At 37.0% G+C, this 20,466-nt stretch overlaps 4 protein-coding genes across 4 annotated transcripts; 2 read left to right on the forward strand and 2 right to left on the reverse strand.

Moving 5' to 3' along the window:
- Positions 1-1,510: 1,510 nt before the first annotated feature.
- LOC108993598 (uncharacterized mitochondrial protein AtMg00820-like) lies at positions 1,511-1,849 on the forward strand. The gene has a single exon (XM_018968584.1). It carries the CDS (start codon positions 1,511-1,513, stop codon positions 1,847-1,849), a length of 339 nt encoding a protein of 112 aa, XP_018824129.1.
- A 237-nt stretch (positions 1,850-2,086) lies between these two features.
- Positions 2,087-2,944, reverse strand: LOC108993599. Its single transcript, XM_018968585.2, has one exon. The coding sequence runs from the start codon at positions 2,942-2,944 to the stop codon at positions 2,087-2,089; it is 858 nt and encodes a 285-aa protein (XP_018824130.2).
- Positions 2,945-5,966: 3,022 nt separating this feature from the next.
- Positions 5,967-15,744, reverse strand: LOC118349902 (disease resistance protein RUN1-like). The gene is made up of 5 exons (XM_035695853.1): positions 15,364-15,744; positions 10,614-11,393; positions 7,822-7,880; positions 6,374-6,667; positions 5,967-6,264 (listed from the first exon to the last, which is right to left on the reverse strand). Exons 1-5 carry the CDS (start codon positions 15,742-15,744, stop codon positions 5,967-5,969), a joined length of 1,812 nt encoding a protein of 603 aa, XP_035551746.1.
- A 2,430-nt stretch (positions 15,745-18,174) lies between these two features.
- On the forward strand, positions 18,175-20,166 carry LOC118349903. The gene has a single exon (XM_035695854.1). The coding sequence runs from the start codon at positions 18,175-18,177 to the stop codon at positions 20,164-20,166; it is 1,992 nt and encodes a 663-aa protein (XP_035551747.1).
- Positions 20,167-20,466: the final 300 nt, after the last annotated feature.

Genomic DNA, 20,466 nt, shown 5'->3' on the forward strand with positions numbered 1-20,466 from the left:
TGAGATGTAGGAGGTGTTTTAAAGATAGGTAAAATTTAAGATAAAATTTAAGGAATGGTGTATTTTAGTTGAAATTTAGGGAATTTTATTGGGAACCAGATGAGGATGCTCTAAATTAAAAGATATTTTTCCTGATCTTGATTTGCCAATTTTTTTTTTTTTTTTTTTTTTTTATCAATTAGCCAATTAACAACTTATTATGCTTACAATTGTGCATTTTACAGTGTTGGTTTCTCTAGTAAGGAAAGGGCGAATAATCGCACATTGTTGAATAGGCGACCAAAGGGTAAGTTATATGTATTGTCCCTACCACTTGAAGCACACTTCTGCACTTGATTTCGAACTGTTTTTTAAGAAGTGTGGCATCAACTGTTGAGACATCCCCAAGCATCTACACTTAGTGTTCTTCATTCTCAAGGCTTTATTTCTATAGTAAAAAAAAAAAAAACTCTCTTTGTGAGAGTTGTCAGTTAGAAAAAATGAGCAAACTTCCATTTTTACCCTCTTCTACGATTGGTTTAAATGTATTTGATAAAGTTTATTGCGATTTATGGGGAGCCAACCTAGTTTCATCTGTTGGAAAATTTCAATATTATGCATGTCCTGTTGATGCTTTTTCTAAATATATGTGGTTTATTCCTTTACGAAAAAAAAAATCTGATTTTTTAATGTCTTTATTTTATTTGAAAATTTTCTTGAACGTCAATTCAACAAAAATATCAAAATCTTTCCAACCGATGGTGGTGGTGAGTTCACCAACACACAACTTAATCTTCACCTGCAACAACAAGGTATTCTCCATCAATAATCATGTCCTCATACCCTTGAATAGAATGGCTCGGTAGAACGATGACATCGATCAATTTGCAACTTCTGTTTTGGGTTGAAGTTTTTTTTAACTAGTGTTTTCTTAATAAATCGTCTTCCTTCCACTACATTAGATCTTAACTCACCATTTTCCCTTATTCATGGTCATTATCCTGACTACACATCTCTTCGGGTATTTGGAGTCTAAATGCTACCCATATACTTGGGACAATAAGCACAACAAATGTGATCCAAAAACCCTCCCATGTATTTTTATGGGCTATAGTGACAAACACCAAGAGTATAAATGCTACCACCCCACCTCTCGTCGAACCTTCATCTCCTACCATGTTGTTTTTATGAATCCACCTTCCTTTACAAACAGCCTGGGAATCTCCACCTCCCTCCCGCTTCTGACCAAAGTTTATCAACATTTCTGGATTGGCATTCACCAAGCTCTACACTTTCTAACCCAACAAGTGTCTCTACTGTCTCTTCGATTGAGCTACCTCTTCCACCAACTGACCCCATGCCACCCGTGATTGGCGCCACCCCTATACCATCTTTGACTCCTGTAGAGTTGTCTCCTCCGGCTTCACCCCCGAGTTGAGCCTCCTAGTGCCCAACATGATGACCTTCCCCCCTTTGTCGAGCCCCCTTCACACCCATTGATCCACTTGTTTCGGATCCTCCTTGCCACAACATGGTAACCCACTCTCAGGCTGGGATCCTCAAACCCAACCTGAAGCATGCCCACTATCACATTGTTGTTGACCTTCCCAAGGAACCAAAGACAATAAGCTCCGCCCTTAACCATGCTGGTTGGACCAAAGCATTGCAAGATGAGATCCAAGCTCTCCAAGACAACAACACTTGGACACTCGTGCCTCGTTCCCCTCACATGGATATTATTGGTTGCAAGTGGGTCTTCAAGACCAAAATCAATGCCGACGGTACTGTCAATCGGTTGAAAGCTCACCTTGTTGTCAAGGGCTTCCACCAAATTGATGGTTCAATTATACAGAGACGTTCTCTCCTGTAATCAAGCTCGGTACCATCCGGATCATTCTCAGTATTGCCCTTGTTCACCATTGGGATATTTGCCAACTCGATGTCAAGAATGCCTTCCTCCATGGTGATCTCCAGGAGGACATGTTTATTTGCCAATCTCCAGGTTTTATCCATCCCACTTCTTCTTCTTATGTTTGCAAGTTAAACAAGGCCTTATATGGCTTAAAACAGATTCCTCGCGTCTGGTTTGATAAGTTTAGTACTTTCCTTATTGCCTATGGTTTCCAATATAAAAAACGCTGGATACAGTCGACCCATTCAATCGATGTGTAAACGGTGATGATGTGGAAAATTGAAAATGCACCATTTCGTTTAACCAAAACCACACCGTTTGTGGCATCTCCCTCCTCAATTTCCCTCTCTGTGTTTCTTCTCTCGAACACTCCACAAACCGAAGCGCAGAGTTTGTTCCTCCATCCCTCCCCCTCCCTTCCCTCAACGGCACGTCCCTACTCTTGAAGCTTCCCTCCTTAGACCCACACTGAGCCAAAGACGATTCCACCGTGAGTTTCCCCACAGAAGCAAAACCTCCCTTCGTCTTCAGCTTCTTCTTCTTCCCATGAAGCCAACACCAATTAATCGACTTCCATTTTATCTCCACGCCTGAGCTTTTCATCCTCTTCCCACTCTGTGGCTCCTTCGACAAATCAAAGCTAGCTCCTTTCATCCTTAGTTCCTGAATGAACCTCGTGAGTGATCGCCCATCGTTTCTCTCCCATTGCAACTGCCTTGACACCTTCCAATACCTGCAAAGTTTCACCTGGACGAAGAACACAAGAACAAGCGAGGTAGAGACAGATAATAGACCAGGTATCCACCATTTCTTGTAAGTCTGTTTATGCTCCTCTTGGGAGTTAACCGAAGAGGTAAACAAAATGGTAGAGAAAAACCCATGAAAGATGAAGAAGAAACAGCTCAGTTGAAAAAGCTCTCTTTTTATCGAGTCCAATCTAGTTTGTTTGAGAGCGATGCACTGGCCAAAAAGGTCCTCTTCTCTTTGACTTAGCTTGAGAAGCAAGAGATGGTCGGGGCTCTCTGAGATTTCCATTAGTGGGTGATGATGCATTGCCGTCAAGATTGTGCTCATGGCAGAGAAGAGTTTGTTCTGGTGCTCTTTGTAAATGATTTTTTTTTATATAATAAATATCAGCTGACGTGGCCAGCCGTTTACACACTGTTTGTATGGATCGACTGTACATAGTAGAACTGTTCCAATATAGCTCTACTAACCCTTCACTTTTCATATATCACTCATCTCTAGGCACTATTTTTTTACTCTTACATGTAGATGGTATTCTTCTTATTGGCTCAAACCCCTCACATCTTAATGCCTTCACTACTACTCTTAGTCAACAGTTTGCTATGAAAGATCTGGTTCTCATACACTATTTTTTAGGCATTCAAGTCACCCGCAACTCCCAGGTGTAGTTTTATCTCAATCTAAGTATGCTCTTGAGATGTGATTAAGAAAATGATTATTAGTGAATTTGTATTTTTTCTTAATGATTAAGGATGTTTAAAAAATACTTTAAAAAAATCATTTACATTAGTGTTTATATTTGAGAAGCACATTTGGTGTTGCCTAACATTATCCTAAAATAAAATAGCAATATCTTAATAGGATTGGCTAGTTAACTTTGATCGAGATGGGACTAATAAACTGATTGCTAACTTTCTAAATATTAATGGTGGAAAAAGTTGGCACATTCTTTTAAGAAAAATGCTATTTTACCCACTCAATTTGGCCACTCATTTTGACACCTTAGGTATTTTATTTTATTTTAATTTTTATTTATTTATTTAATAGTTGAGGAAGTGACTATTAGTGTATTGATGTTTTTTTTATATTTTTTTAAAAAAAATTTAAATGATAAAAAATATGAATAAAAAAATTGAAAAAAAATAAAAAAGTGATTTTGGCCTAGCGGTAAGTTGCAACGGGCTACTCTAAGCAGTAGAGTAGCACTGCTCTTCTTTTAATACGCCTTAATGGCCGTGAGATTTGGATGATCTCTCCAAGTGACAGTTCGAATAGTGACTACAAAGCCTCTTAAAATTAAAATTAGGAGAGATGCTAAAAATCATCTCACACAGTACAATTTATATATTTTAGATTTTATTTAATTTTATTTCTACTAAACTCATTAATTTGTTCTTCTCATCATTCATAGATCACATACTTTTTGTAAAAAGAGAAAAAATAAAATAAAAGAGATATGGTGTGTGGTGTATGGAATGAAAAGAATAATTATTATAAAATTAGAATTTATAAAAGTTTAGGGCTCATATTTTTGGATTTAGTTATTGTAAAGTAATTAATGAAATCACGACGTGGTGATGTGTGATTGGAGAGAATAAAAACCAGTTTTATAGATAAAAGATTGAGATCAGAGGGGTTGGAAAAAAATAAAAGAAACCCTAATGAATTGTAAATGATTATGGTAGATTTTTATAAAATTTTAAAACTTTGCTTTTGTACGTAATATTAGAAATATATTATAAACTATTTTACACACATATATTAAGGAGGGCGGTCGATATTGTTATATTAGAAATTTGTGGAAAAAATGTAAAGGAACACTGCTAAGGTCGGTCGATGTTAACCCAAGGGAAATTTTACTTGAATTAAATCTGGAATTGCTTAGCTGATCTCTTTTGTACAACCTGAAGGAAGAGTTGTATCTCATAATTAATGTATAGTTGGTATAGAGCACTGCAAATCTCACACTTTTGCATTCTCAAACGTCTTGTCCAATAGCTAGCATTAATAATTGATGAAAGCCTCAATATATATATGAATTGCATCCATTTACACAACTTGGCCTGGAGTATTGTCCCACCACACATATTTTAATTCCTTACTATGCCTTAGAAACGATAAGGTACAACAATATGACTACCCATTTCCAAACAACAACAAAGATGATGCCTAATTTCTAATTTTAAACAAATATAAGGAATAACGGTATTATATAATTCACATTGAGGATGTTGATATAGAAGGCGCACCCCGCACTGTTTCACCTTCACATTCGAACTACTTGTTTTAACTAATGCTCCAATGTAGGTCCATCCATCTAATTATTTGACTGCTCCAAAAACCACTTGGTTGGTAGATACAAGCCCAAACCCAAATGGCCCCACAAAAGGGTGATCTTCGGGGGCACGAAGGACTAAGGGTTCTTTTAGAGGACCTTCATTAGTCTCAAAATGATAACCAAACTCAACAAACTGGCCTTGATTAGGATGATTGTCTTTGAAAATCCTTGGATCTGAATTCTCTACCTCATCATCAACTTCATAAAAAGTAAAATGAAAATATCCCTTCCACTTACTATTATTATCTAAGTTTGGATGGATTTGAAGTGTTACATGAGAACCAAAACTTCTCATATTGAACCACTCCGGAATTTCAATTCCCAGGGAAGAGCCACACATTAACTTGGGATTAAAACAATTATTTTCCTGCACGTGAAGTAAAAACAAAAATAGAAAGATGTTAATTGGAGTATATTAAATAACCACTCCCACAAAACTTCTTAAGAAGAGATCATGGCAAAAACCAAATGAGGGAGTTTATAAAGTAAACTAGGTTGCTGCTACAAAATTTTCAGAAGAAAGGATTGGCATTCGAGTGATTGCTATAGATTCCCAAGGGTAGGTAATTGGCACATTACAAGCTCCCATATCAATAAACTGTGATTCTTTTACTGTAGAAGCTTATGGTTTTCTGTTAGCTACAATTTTCAAGGTTGTATTTGAGGGGATGCTATGCAAGTTGTTTCGATGACAAACAAGGCAAAAACAAATTTCTGTTTAGTTGGTCTACTAATTGCAGATGCCAAAGGAGTACTAACAATGCTCAGTTCATAGTCTATTATTCATATAAATAGACAGTCAAATATGGCAGCACATATTTTGGCACGAGTTGGGTTAGATTTTGTAGAAGACAAGTATACATTGGAAGAAATTCCATTATGTATTCTATCCACTGTAATTAGTGATTTGATGTAATGTCTTCTGTTATCAGTGAAATTAAGTTTCATTTAAAAAAAAAAACAAAAAACAAAAGAAGAGATCAAAGAGACTCACAACGTCACAGCCTTTGTTTGCAAATTACTTTCTTCATGATTCAAGCTTCTAATATAGTAGACTCTGTCATCAAAACCAATATAGAAGGCCCTAATAAAGTCATCAATGGTCATAAACATTTCTTGCGTAGAGCAAGCATCATTTGAGCCAAGCTCTAGCACTGGGAAAAACTTAGTGAATTTGATAGCAGTTCCACCTTTATACAATTGTTCCAGATACCGCTCACCATTCATGTCTTGAATTCTACCAAGAACTAGGCAATCAGATACATCCAGAATTTTAAGAGAAGACAAACTACAAATAACGCAAGGAAAAATTGAGAGCTTTTTGCAGTTATGTAAAGACAATATGGAAAGGCCGCATAAACTCTTAAATGGCGGGAGTAGTTCCTTTATGGAAGTACCATCCAAATAAAGTCATGTTTCCCATAATGTCTGGGAACTTATCAAATCTTGAACAATCAGAAAGATAAAAATGTTCAAGAGACTCCAAGCTAATCTCATTTGGAAAGCTTTTAAGGCGTTTGCAAGCATGTAGATTCACTCGTCTAAGCCGTTTGAGAACACCAATAGATTTATGGACCTTAGATAAATAACCTTCAAGGTCTAGTGTCTCAAGACTTGGGACTCCAGTGAAATCTAGTGTCTCCAACAAGTTTTGAGAGCCGCTAAGATCAAAGCATTTCAAACTCCCAAAACTTTGTTATAAAACAATAAATATTGTACAAAAAAAAAAGCATTAACGAGCTTAGTACCATTAGTGTAATGCCTCGATCCCTGAGGTCCGGAGAGTTAGCTCTTAATACTTAATATCAACTTCAATAACACAACTATGAAATCCAGAAACTTTCAAAAAATATCAATTCATTTACTCAACCCAAAAATCTCTGTTCCTTCATAAGGATAATAAAAAAATTCTCAATAATCAAACACTTATTCTACTATGATCATCACACCTTGTTAAAATTTGCAAATGTTGTTCTCCAGCTGGACCATTAAAATTATCTGAAAAATATTTGAAGATAAGGAATGAGTTATCAACAACTCAGTAAGCAGAGGACATATACTAGTGTGTAAACATGAGCATTTACAGAGTTCAGAATGCAGAATAAAATATTTTCCTTCAGAATCCAGAATGCAGAATATTGTTTTCAAAATGCAACGTCAGAACATGTTATCAAAAATATTAGAGCAAAAGTTCAAAAATATTCATGATCAAAATCCCTTTGGTATAGCATAAACTGAACCATCAAATCTTATCTTATCATATCAGAACAAATACCATGTTTAACCCCCGTGGTAAGCTTGTGCAAATCTCGGTAGCTAACCGAGCAGAAACAAAATGTGAATCTTCCCCTCATTTATTCTCGGAGCCCCGAGTGTGCACATAAGAAAGACCACGCAGAAAATCACTTTGTTTCTAAAGTGGGTACACCAGAAATAGACAAATTAGTACCAACCTGAATAGAGACCACATTTTTACACATGTGGTGAGGTCAAAATAGAACAGAAACAGAATGTTATGCCATAGGTTTTTAGAAATCACATCAGATCATATCAGAGTACAGAAAATCTTCAGAACAGAACAAAATCATACCACAACATAATTTATGCACAAAATTTCATATTCGCTCTCTTTTCAAAAATCAGAAACATAATCTCAAAAATAAGCCCATGTCTACACCAGTCATGACAGAAAATAATTTTTTCTTAAACAAAATCTCATAAGTAATGCAGAACAAATAATTGAGGTAGTTCAAATTTCTTTTCATAATCAAATATGTATATTTCCAAAAAATAACCTTAGCTCATTTTATTTTAATGCAAAGTCTAGCATAGGAACCCCACTTACCTGGACTTCTTAGCTTTTTCGGAATTCCTCAGAAATGTCGAACAAAAAATAATTGTCACCTATAAGATAATCACATAAACTTCCCTAAATTTCCAATCAATCTCATATTTCAATATTCAAGCCTAAAACTTCTAAAATAATCCATTTTTAATTCCTCAAACCCAAATTTCTCATTATTCCTAAAATACCAACATTGCTTTCTAAACGCACCAATATCCAACATAATAACTCCGACTAAAACATTAAATTCTAACTTATTTACGATTGAGATCTGACTATAATTTATAAAACTAAAATAACATAACTATATCGAAGTCATTATAAATAGATAATCATACTTTTGTTTAAATAAAAAATATTATTTTAAAATGATTCAAAATAAGATTTTGCACTTGCCGATCACTTCAAAAACTCATCAACATTTACAAGATAAATATTCCGTTAAAATATCAATCTCTTAAAAAAAACCAACTTATCAAAATCATTTATGTAAACATGGAAAATTTTAAAGTTTACAAATACTTATTAAAGGTTTAAAACGCAATAATGAAACTTGTAATCTCGAAGGTAACAATCTAAATTTATTTATTTATTAGATCAACTATGCAATAGCTTACGAAATTCTTCATCATTTGAAAACATGATCAGAGGGCATAACAATTATTACTCCTATTCTATTAGGTTACAGACTTACCCATATATATATATATATATAGTCAGCAACATGAAAAACAAAAGAAACAAAGTGCAGCGGCAATGACTTACAGTTGGAGGAGCTACGGTGGTGCGACTGGAGTGCAACGAAGGTGTCGTCGAGCTTGGCTGAGCACGAGAGAAAGAAAGGGAGAGGTGAGTGAGAGAGAGAGACACACGGTGAGGGAATGAGGGAGAGACCGAGAGAAGACAGAGGAACCCACCAGAAATGGTGTGAGCTTACAGGGGAACTTGAGGCCACGTGCGGCGGACTGGGTCACTCGGGGCAGCGTCCAAAGGTGGAGGCATGTCCTCCGACGACTTCTGCTGTCAACGGCGTCTTATGCGGCTGCATGTGTAGTGGCTTAAGGGCAATGGGTATTTGAGACAAAGATACTCTATTTTTGAACACCGAAATAGAGGTACTTACGATTTTGTGTGGGCTGAGAATGGTGGTGATCTGACGGAGAATCAGTGACGTGGTTGGCTTGGCTTCGGGGTGGTGAGGCTGTTGGATGTAACAGAGGCTGTGGGCTACAGGGAAGCCGTGAGGGTGCAACTATGTGGGAGGCTACGGTGTAGTTTTGGTTTGTTCTTGGCTCTCGATGATGGTTAAGCAGCGTCTCCATGGGTGGTGCACTGGCAAAGCAGCAGCTTCCATGGTGGTGTTTTCTGACGTGGGTTCACGACCATACTATGGTGGTGGCGTCAGTTTTCACATGGGGATGGTGTTTTTCTACTGAGTGGGTGAGGACTGGGCTGCGGTGATGCTGGGACAGCGTGGGTCGTGGCTTGTGGAGGTTGATTTTGTGCGGAAGCTAGGTGAGCCGCAACTGGGTGATTCTATGATCGTTTTTGCTTGTGGAGTGGCCGAAAAGTAGTGCATGGTGGCAGACGAGGAAGATGGCAGCAACGGGATGGCTACTTAATCTAGGGTTGAAGATGAACGATAAAATCATGAGGAATGAGCGTGAACTATGAAGTTAACGTTGGAATATATATATAGGAAACAGAAAAATAAAACCCTAGAGAAAGCAGGAAGGAGAGACGTGCATGGCATGGAGACTAAAGGGATTTTCACGTCTTGTGCTTTGGATGGGGCTTTATTCTTTAAAAAAAAAATTGGATCTCGATTAACCTCTAAATATATATATACATATATATTTATAACTTGTCCCACTAATTTTTAGTCCAATAAAAACTTCACCTAATCCAACGTATTTAAAGATTTAAACCTACTCGGCAAAATCCCAGAAATTATTCGATATCCATAAAAAATAATATAAACAATTTGAGCTCGTAGTCTATTCCAACAATAATTGCATATTTCAAGTGGGCTTTGTCATAAAAATTTCGGACGCGAATTCCTTGCTTGGCCCGGGTGTTACAATTAGTAGAAAGAAGAACAAGAAGAAAACACCTTACACTAATTCCCTTCCACAGTTGCTTGATGCGACTGTATGGAAATCTAAGTTCAATAAGATTGCCTGCTTGAAAGCTGTTTGACAAGGATTTTGAAGGATATTCAGATCATTCTAGCACCCATAACCCATGTGTTGGCATGAATCTTAAAGGGTCGTTATGCCAATGCAGATTGAATAACTTATCACAAAGATTAGAAAAACTCATATTGACAAAACTTGCGTTGCGAATTTTAAGAATTCTTAATTTCTTCATCTTTGAGAAGGCTCTAACACTGAATCGTTCCGAATTTTGATTAGGTAAGTTTAGCACTATGCCTTCAATCACGTAAGTTCCCTAAAAACCAAGAACAATAAAGTTGTGTGAGAAGTATTTGCAAAAAACATAAGAATTAGAATGAAAATACACTATACATGATTTATATATGGATTAATCCACTCGCAGTATTATTCTTCAACACATGAAGGACATCCTTATAATGCCACAATCTACTACACCGGCCAGGCTCTTCGGGGTATTCATTATAAATTATTTCTTCACCCATTTTTTGTAGCAAATCATGCATCCTCAACCTCTTAAGATGAGATGGTTATAAGACATTTCTCCATGAGAATATCAATATTGAGGTATGGATAGTAACCAAAAAGCAATATATCCATTAAAATGTTATATAAAACCTCTCCATTGAAAAAACAAGCAATATCTAAAAACAGTTTCTTTTGCAAATCCTCCAATCCATCAAAACCTACTTGGAGTATATCTAAAATTCCTTTATTAGGATTTGCTTTCAGTTGATCCCAAGCACCTTTCCATGCATTTGTTCCTCTACCAAACAAGGAGGACCCTAAAACTTTGAGAGCTAAAGGAAGGCCTTGAGCATATATCACAAAGCCTTTGGATAAATCCACATAATTTTCTTCAAGATAGGGTTTCTTGAAAGCTGCCAAACTAAAGAGCTGCAATGCTTCATCATTATTCAACTCAGTAACCTTATAGATATCATTCACTCCATGTCTTTTCAATAAATGGTTATCTCTGCTTGTTAAAATGATTTTACTCCCTAGACCAAACCAATCATGGCTCCCTGCTAATGTTGTTAGATGTTCATCTCTGTCCTCATCATCAAGGACTAAAAATACTTTTTTATAAAATAGTCTATTCCGTATCATATTCATTCCCTCACGATCCTCCCATATATTTATTGCTCTTTCCATGAAGATCTTAGAAATAAGTTGTTTTTGTAAATAAACTAAACCACGATTTCTAGTTTCTTCTCTAATACAGGCAATAAAGCTGCTAGCTTCCAATTGGTAAGATATTCTATCATAAATGACTTCCGCCAAAGTTGTCTTACCCACTCCAACCATACCATGAATTCCTATAAAGCGAACATCATCCAATCCAATACCAAGCACGTTCATCAGTTCATCCACACGAGATTCTATTCCAACAAGGTCCTTGGAAAGAGTTGAAAAGTTACAACTCAATCCTTGTAGTATCCTTTTAATGATTTCTTGGACAATTGTTGATTCATACCTCGGAAAAATGATAAGATAATTAATTATTACAAGATAGTGATAGCCTTTCAAGAACCAAATGTATGATAATGTATTAATGTGCAATATAGCATATTATAAGGAGCATGGTTTTGGCATTTTGGTTGTAACCTCCATGCTCCCTTTGTATAAGGTATTACTCTACCATAAATAAGGGTTATCAATAAAATTAGAGTACTGTTCTCATATCTACAATATTATAGCACCCTAGTAATGTTTAACTTTTGACCCTTACATTTCCATTGTTTTTTGGTGAGAATTAGGAGAGTTTGGGTGTTGTTTCTAAATTAGAATCCATAGGAGAATTGTAGGTTTTGATAAGGAATCAGGGTTTCTTGGTACATTGATGATCTGGGAGTTGCTGTTGATGCCAAATCCAAAGGGACAAGGCAGCATGATGTAGTTTCATATAATTGATAGTAAAGTACAAGGGAATTGGCTTAGGGAGCAATGTAATGATATGTAGTTAAAAGTAACTGATTCATATAGTAAAGCTAGAGGAAGGAAGTTGTAGCTCTGAGGATGAAGGGGAGCCATAGAATGCATGCTGACTTTTAGAGGAATAGATATGGATGCAAATTAAGAAGGTAGTCAGTCCCTAGAAAGGAGGAACCATGAGTGATGATACAATTAATAGTCAGACAAAAATACATATTTTAAAAAAATCCAACAAAGAGGGAAAATTGGGTGATGGCAATAGCTAAATGGCCAATGGTCGAAGTTGAAATGATTAATTTTAGGGGCAAGCATCAGTTGAATGGGTAGGCAGATCTCCCTCATCGTTTCCCTAAATTCATGGTCATCCACAACCAATGGCAGCCAAGCAGATCTTGCTTCGAAACATTAAATAGATCATCAAATATTCAATCTGACGTACAAATCTGCATGCCACGTAAAGTTATATTAATTCATAAATTTATTTTTGTGGAATCTCTTACAGGAGGTTTGGATAGTGAGTTGAAATGAGATGAATTGAGATGAAAGTTGAAAGTTGAATAAAATATTACTAGAATGTTATTTTCTAATATTATTATTCTTTAGAGATTTGAAAAGTTAAATTGTGTATTATATTTTATATAAAAATTTAAGAAATTTGTAATGATCTAGATGAGATAAGATGAGATTCAGATGAAATGTTTTTTGTATCTAAACCTAATCGTGGCAGTAGCACTTCTCTAACAAAAAATTAATAGATCATAAAGATCAAATGTTAAATTTGTTTAATTAAAGAGATTAGATTTCACATCAAGAATTTATAATTTTTGCCACATGAGCTGGATCGCTAACTGATCAACACGAGTCTATCATGTGTATTTATATGGATCAAATTAAATTTGATTGGTACAACCAGCCAGAATCATATTTTATGGGGGTACAAATTTGAGAATCTCCAACATACTTGTAACACCCCGTATTTTAGTGTATTTTTACTGAAAGATTATTTTTATTTATTCAAAAAATTTATTCTCTTGTTTTAAGATTGGTTGGATTTTTAGTGAGTTTATTTTTATGATTTTAATTTTGTAAAAATTATTTTGAAGTGTTTTCTTATAATTATTTATTGTTATGCATTTAAATTCTTTTCATATTTAATTAATTTACTATTGGATTTAATTATTTTATTTTCATTTTATCATTACGTTTAAATTATTTTATTTAACTTGCTGTTTTAAAATCGTTTCCGTTGGATCATTTTTATGACCTAAGATGTGAGGATTGGACCTTATTTCTTTCCCTACATTTTCTCTTTTCTTTTTTTTTTTCTTCTTTTCCTTTCTTTCTTTTTTCTTTCTCCCCTGGCTCTCCCGCGCGCGACGCTCTCTTCCTTCTGTCCCGTCCGTCGATCACCTCTCCCCTAGCCCACCACCATGAGCCGCCGGTGACCAACACTGCCCAGTCCACTGCCTCCCCCACAGGCCGGCGACACCATCCCACCAATCTCAGCCTCTAACTCGCCGCCAATAGCCCCCATGCACCATACCAAGTCGTGGCGTTCTCTTCACTCCAGCGTCGTCGTCGCGCCACCTCCGGCCACCATTTCTTCACCACTTCATCATCGACCTTATAGCAACCCATTGGACCCAACCCCACCTCCGATCCGTCACCGGTGAAGCACATTCATCAACATTTCCGTTTTGGGCTTTGTGGTCTTCGAACACCCTCTACGCTGCCACCCATGGCCAACCACCACCACCACTAGCTTCACCGACATCCCTAGGCCCTACCCTATCAATCTCGGGTCTTCGTTTGCACCCGTTCAAAAATGGGTCTTTGAGACCCACGGCCATAGTGCATTTGGCATTGTTCCGTAGCTGCACTATCACTTCTTGTACCTCCGTAATCCTTCGGAAATTGCCATATAGCACTATAAGTATTTTCCAAAAAACTCTTGTGATTTAAATGTATTTTTGCACTAACTCATTACACTGTATTGAATTATTGATTGGTTTTGCCGGACTGAGTTCGAGGAGTATGGGGGTTGGATGGATTGGAGAATAAAGTTGTTTGTGTGATTGAATTGTGTTGATATTTTTGGTTGTTGGTTATTGTTGTCGTGTTGTGTTCATTTCATTTACACGCATGTTCATGTTTGTAACTGAAAACTGGGTTTTCACATGATTGCATGCATGTTCATGTGTTTATTTGAAATTGGGTTTTCATGTGAGAAATGATTTTGAGTATGTTTGAAATGTTTGGATTGACTGGTTGAGGAAAAGGGAAAGAGACTGTAGGGATGGTGGTAAGCAGGGATGGTGGTAGAGTCCCGCCTGTGATTCCAGCCTATAGTGCACGCGGTAGGGATGGTGGTTGTGTCCCGCCTGTGATTCCCGCCTACGGTGCATGCGGTAGGGATGGTGGTAGAGTCCTGCCTGTGATTCCCGCCTACAGTGTTCTGATATGTATTCATTGTGTGGAAAGGAACTGCATGGATGGTGGTAAGCAGGGATGGTGGTAGAGTCCCGCATGCAATTCCCGCCTACGGTGCACGACGTAGGGATGGTGGTAAGCAGGGATGGTGGTTGTGTCCCGCCTGTGATTACCGCCTACGGTGCACGCGGTAAGGATGGTAGTAAGCAGGGATGGTGGTATAGTCCCACCTGTGATTCCCACCTATAGTGTCCGATAAATGGTTGGGTTTTGTGTAAATCATTTTCTGGGAAAATGTTGGATTTTACGTTTCGGCTAAAAATGGGATTTTTTAGTGTGTGTTGGAAAAATACTAGTTTTTGGGAAAAATGAGATTTTGGGATTTGTTAGTTGGTTGCTTTAATGCGTTTTTATCTCGAGGGTTGTTTGGATTATTACTTACCTGTGGTACAGTTTTATGGTGTCGTAGATTTTGATGCAGATGAGGATGACGAGCTTAGGCTTTGGCTCTGTTGGAAGAGCGATCTGGGATTGCTCTCTTGTATCGAGATTTATTATCCTACTCTTTTACATATTTATCTTTTGTAATATATTTGGGATGACTGTATAACTTTTTTTAAAGGTAAATTATTTTGGATACTTGTATTTAAATTTCTAGTACTTAGTTGACTTATTATATTATCCACTGCGGCTTTTGTTATGCACTTTTGCATGTTGCACACACCTGGGCACATTTTGTTAGGATGCATGACCCATGTTGTCATCATCCCGACGTCACGATTATCGCGTTCCTATACGTGGGAGTCGGGGTGTCACAATACCCATGCATGCTCTCGCTATAAGAATAAAAGAACAAATGTTACCAAAGATGAAAATGCCATCTGGATATGTTGCCCACTTTTTTCAAAGCAACTCTCCACGTTTGCATCTTCTCCATCTCAATATTAGGGTCTTCTTCATGCCTAGCAAAAGCTTCTGCAAAAGCCTCAGTTTGGTTTCATACCTCAGAGGGATCAACATGGTAGAAAACAGGCAAAACTGTCAAACCCGTCTCTCTCATGCATTCGACAATTAAGGCAAGTTCAATCAAGCACCATCTTGAGGAAGCATAGTTTTTTGAGATAATGGGGATGGCGTACATGGATTCACGTATTGCTTTCAAGAGCTCTTGAGAAATATACTTTCGTCGCTCAAGTTTCTCATCGTCTTTAAAGGCGATAATGGCTTTCTTTTCTAAAGCGGTGTATAAATGGTTTGTAAAACTCTTACGGTTGTCTTTGCCATAGAAATTGAGGAAAACATCATGTACACATCGAGGTCTTGGAGAAGTGGAAGAAGATGGTGGTACTAATGATGAGGCTCTATGAGTGCTTAGGGGAACCATTGGACACTTGGAAAAAAAAAAAAAAAACTTGTTTAAAGAAATGTTTGCTAGTAATTTAGAGATCACTTGGAAAATAACGAGAAGAGTCAGAGCTGGCAGTACTAACAAGCTAGCTAGAGATATATAGGAAAGAGGCTCCCTTGCTTTCCAAACTACCAAACAATTAATTAACAAACATCACCATTAGTGGGAATCAGGCCAGCTGCTTGATCATGAGTTGATGTTAATTTCAACCTAGAAGACGTAAACAAGACGGAAGAAAATTTGATATCAGTTGACTTGGACAATTGATCATGCACACACTACAAAAAATGTTAGTTTTTGCGTCGATTTTCCTTCCGTCGAACAAAAAATCACTGCAATAAATGATTTCTTGCGGCGAAGTTGAAGTCAAGCACCATACATGTCGCAAAAGCAGCCAGGCATGCCTGTTTCTTACACTGTGAAGTGTAAGAAATAGTATCTTCTTTTATTGCGTCGCTTTTTGGCCTTTTCTCGCCATCTAATTTTGCCGCAAAAAATAATATATTTCATGTTCTGACAAACGGCGATGGTAATCCGTCGTAAGAACTATGTCCCTCTATACCGACGATGTTTATTCCTATTGGGACCAATATTATCGCCGAAAGAAAAATTTAACTTTTCTTGGAGTTCCGTTTATTTCGAGTTCCCCCAACTTTTCTGGTTTTCCCAATTAAACCCAGAGTCTATTTCCCAACTTGCAATTCCATCATTGGTGAGAAGCTCCTTTCGTGCGTTGACCCAGATTGTGAAAGGTTTGATCATTGATTTATGTTCTCCTTCTTTATCCCATTGTAATGCCTTTCACGATGCCATCAATCAAGTTGATTATGGGTATCCATTAAACCCCTCTTCTCATCAAACCATGGTGGAACTCAGTACTGGATTGCCCATCAACGTCGTTGCTTACAACTTGGTTGTATCGTGCTTTTGGTAGCTGCCCTTCCACTCCATTCATGGTGTCGTTTTGTGTCAATCTAACTGCATCGAGTTTGCATTCCCTCTAACTATTAATAGGCCTTAATAAATTAATTGGTCTTTGAGTACTGCTGTTGGTCCTGGGTGAAAGCATCGTGAAAGGTACGCAACAATTATAACTCTAATTTCTGGATTTTAGCATAACGAATTCTTAGCCACTGCAAGAGAATAAAAATCTTAATTTTGTTTGTATTTCGATGGGTCTCATCTTTTCTGGGTTACTTGAATTCGTGTATCCTGTCATATATGATAATCTCTGTCATGACTTGTTTGCTTGGCTTGCTTGCATATTGTTTATTGTATTATATTCCAATAAATTATCATTACATTTTGTTTGTTTCAGCAGGATATTTCTTACTGAGTAGCTCATCATGTATAAGCTTTGAATACTTGAATGGAGTCATTAATTTGTTCTTGGATTTCACGCATGCCAGTTGTTTGAATAAATTCCCATAGAGTCTATCCTTTTGTCAAGTGTCCAACATATCTAGCATACGTGTAGCTATGGGTCTAAAACATTGGATTTGCATGCAAATTTAATATATTTGATAACTCCCAGATTCTATTATTTGCTACTTCTTATTTTCCAAGTAATCATTATGCTTTGAAATAATAGATAACCTATATTATGCCACTGCACGCATTTAGTACCTAAACCTACTGTATTTTCTCACAAAAATACAGAACAATTCCCTGCATCTTAAAGGTAATCATTTTTTTCTTAAAACATCGTAACTGACTTTATGCATAACACAAGATAGAAAAATTTGTGAGGTTTGGTAGCAATAGATTTTTTCAAAGTATATTTCATTTAATAAATTTACTTATTCATGACTAGAAACTTTGGTGTTGGTACTGGTTATTATAGAAAAACCATTAACTAATTTGGTGAAGTTAATTTAGGTTGATAGATGTATTTTATATATTTTGATATAGAGATTGTTGGAAATTATGTAATGAAAATAGAAAGTATTTTCAAAATAATTAAATAATTTATTAAAAACTATATTAAAAAAAAATTATTACCCATATTAATATAGAGAGTAAAATAACTCATCTAATGTGAAGTCCAAGTTTGCAACCAATTAGGCATAAGGCAAAAATTGGCATATTAGCCAAACTTTGTCTAAAACTTTGCCGGAGCCAATGAGAGTGCTCTAATGTCAATCTCTTAAATCTGAACATTTACGCATGAAGCCTAAATCGGTCCAATCACATGCTAAATTCTGTACACTTACTAACTCACTATCTTTATATGTAATCTTTGTCCGTTAAGATATGCAATTATGTGACGTTTATGTAGTTTTATCAAGAGTGTACAACACAATTTCCTTATTATGAATCATTAATTAAATATTCTTTATTGAAGTGGCCTTAGTTCACTGTTCATGTGGTAAAAGTGAAGAAATATCCTCATATCAATTCAGGCCAATGGACAAGAATTGGATGCACGTGCCAAACAGGTTTACATCACGGGAATATGGTGCTGGGATTAATCAACTCCTCACAATGGCAAAAGCCCATGCACCTGGAAGCACTACCTTCAGGTGTCCATGCAAGAGATGTTGTAATAACATCTTCCTACCAATAAATGAAGTCGAAGATCATCTATTCACGATAGGTATTGACCCAAGTTATACACATTGGATTTTTCATGGGGAGGGTGAAAGTTGGAATGCTAATTCGTCAGATGATGATGACGAATCTAATAATCAAAGTCAGAATGTTGTTGATGATATGGATGAGATGATAGAGGACATTCGGGCTGGAGCATTCATGGACCATGATTTCGGGGAACATGGTACTACTTCAGAGCCCAACATGAGTGAGAGGCAATCGAGAAATTTCCAGAAATTGTTAGAGGATGTGAGACTTCCACTTTATCCTGATTGTGCAAAGTTCTCTAAACTTTCATTTATAGTTAAGCTGCTTCATATAAAAACAATTGGTGGGTGGACTATCAAGTCATTTAACATGGTTTTAGACTTGTTAAAAGCAGCTTTTCCAGATATTCAGTTGCCTAACTCATACCACGAGGCCCGACGCTTAGAGCATGGGTTGGGTTTTAGTTATGTAAAAATAGACGCCTGCCCAAATGACTGCATGCTATTTTGGAATGACGATGCCGACAAAGATTCTTGTTCTAAATGCAAGGAGTCGAGGTGGGTGTCAAGCAGAGGGAAAAAGGGAAAGATTCCCCAAAAGGTATTACGATACTTTCCTCTGACTCCTCGGTTACAAAGACTATTTATGTCAAAGAATATAGCAAAATCCATGAAATGGCATAGAGAACAACGAGTTGATGACCATAGTACTTTAAGACATCCTGCTGATTCTAAAATGTGGAGACAATTTGATAAAGACCACAGTTGGTTTGCAGAAGATGCTCGCAATGTCAGATTGGGGCTAGCTAGTGATGGGTTCAACCCGTTCAATAATAACAGTAAACCTTATAGCATATGGCCTGTGATCCTCGTGCCATACAACTTGCCCCCTTGGTTATGCATGAAAGATCCGTACTTAATGCTCTCATTGCTCATTCCTGGTCCCAAAGCACCAGGAAACGACATCGACGTTTATTTACAACCTTTAGTGAATGAATTAAAAGATTTATGGGAGAATGGCATAGATACCTATGACGCATCAAAGTCTGAAAATTTTCAGTTACATGCTGCACTATTGTGGACTATTAATGATTTTCCCGCATATGCCAATCTTTCGGGGTGGAGTACAAAAGGAAAGATGGCTTGCCCATTATGCAATGAAGATACAGATTCCATGTGGCTGAAACATGGGAGAAAACATTCTTATATGGGTCATCGTCGCTTCTTGCCATCAACCCACACTTGGAGAAAGAAAAAAACAGCATTCAATGGAAGCGATGATCATCGCTTGCCACCTCCAGAGCGAATGGGACATGATCTACTTCATCAACTAGAGAATGTTTGTAATGTAGAATTTGGCAAAGGCTCTCGAAAGAGAAAATGCAGACCAGATGAATTGAACTGGACTAAAAAAAGTATATTCTTCAATTTACCTTATTGGTCAATGTTGTCGTTAAGACATAATCTTGATGTCATGCACATTGAAAAAAACATTTGCGACAATGTCCTAGGAACATTGATGGGTATTGAAGGAAAAACCAAAGACACTGCTAATGCACGTAGGGACTTGATGGAGCTTGGGTTAAGGAAGGAATTACATTTACAACCTTCATCGAATGGGTACCAAATGATGCTTGGCTCCTACACGCTAGATTTACCAGAGAGGAGACGTTTTTGTGAATGGCTTGCATCTGTTAAATTTCCAGATGGTTTTGCCTCAAATATCTCTAGATGTGTTTCAGTTGCTGATGGTTCATGCAAAGATTACTTCCAGTTGCAATTAGTGGGTTTTTACGATCTGATATACGACTTGCATTGACTGAGTTTAGTTCATTTTTCAAGGCTTTGTGCGCACGGACGTTGACATTAGAAATATTGAAGCGACTACAATCCGACATTGCAGTTATCCTCTGCAAGCTTGAGATGATTTTCCCACCTGCTTTCTTTGATATCATGGTACACCTCGCCATTCATTTACCCCGCGAGGCTTACCTTGCAGGGCCAGTTCAATATAGGTGGATGTATCCTTTTGAGAGATATTTGGGAAAATTCAAGCGTTATGTCAGAAATAAGGCTCGTCCGGAAGGTTCAATTGCTCAAGCATATGTGCATGTTGAAT

This window comes from Juglans regia, chromosome 11 (assembly GCF_001411555.2).
Source record: "Juglans regia cultivar Chandler chromosome 11, Walnut 2.0, whole genome shotgun sequence".
In the NCBI taxonomy this organism is placed as follows: domain Eukaryota; kingdom Viridiplantae; phylum Streptophyta; class Magnoliopsida; order Fagales; family Juglandaceae; genus Juglans; species Juglans regia.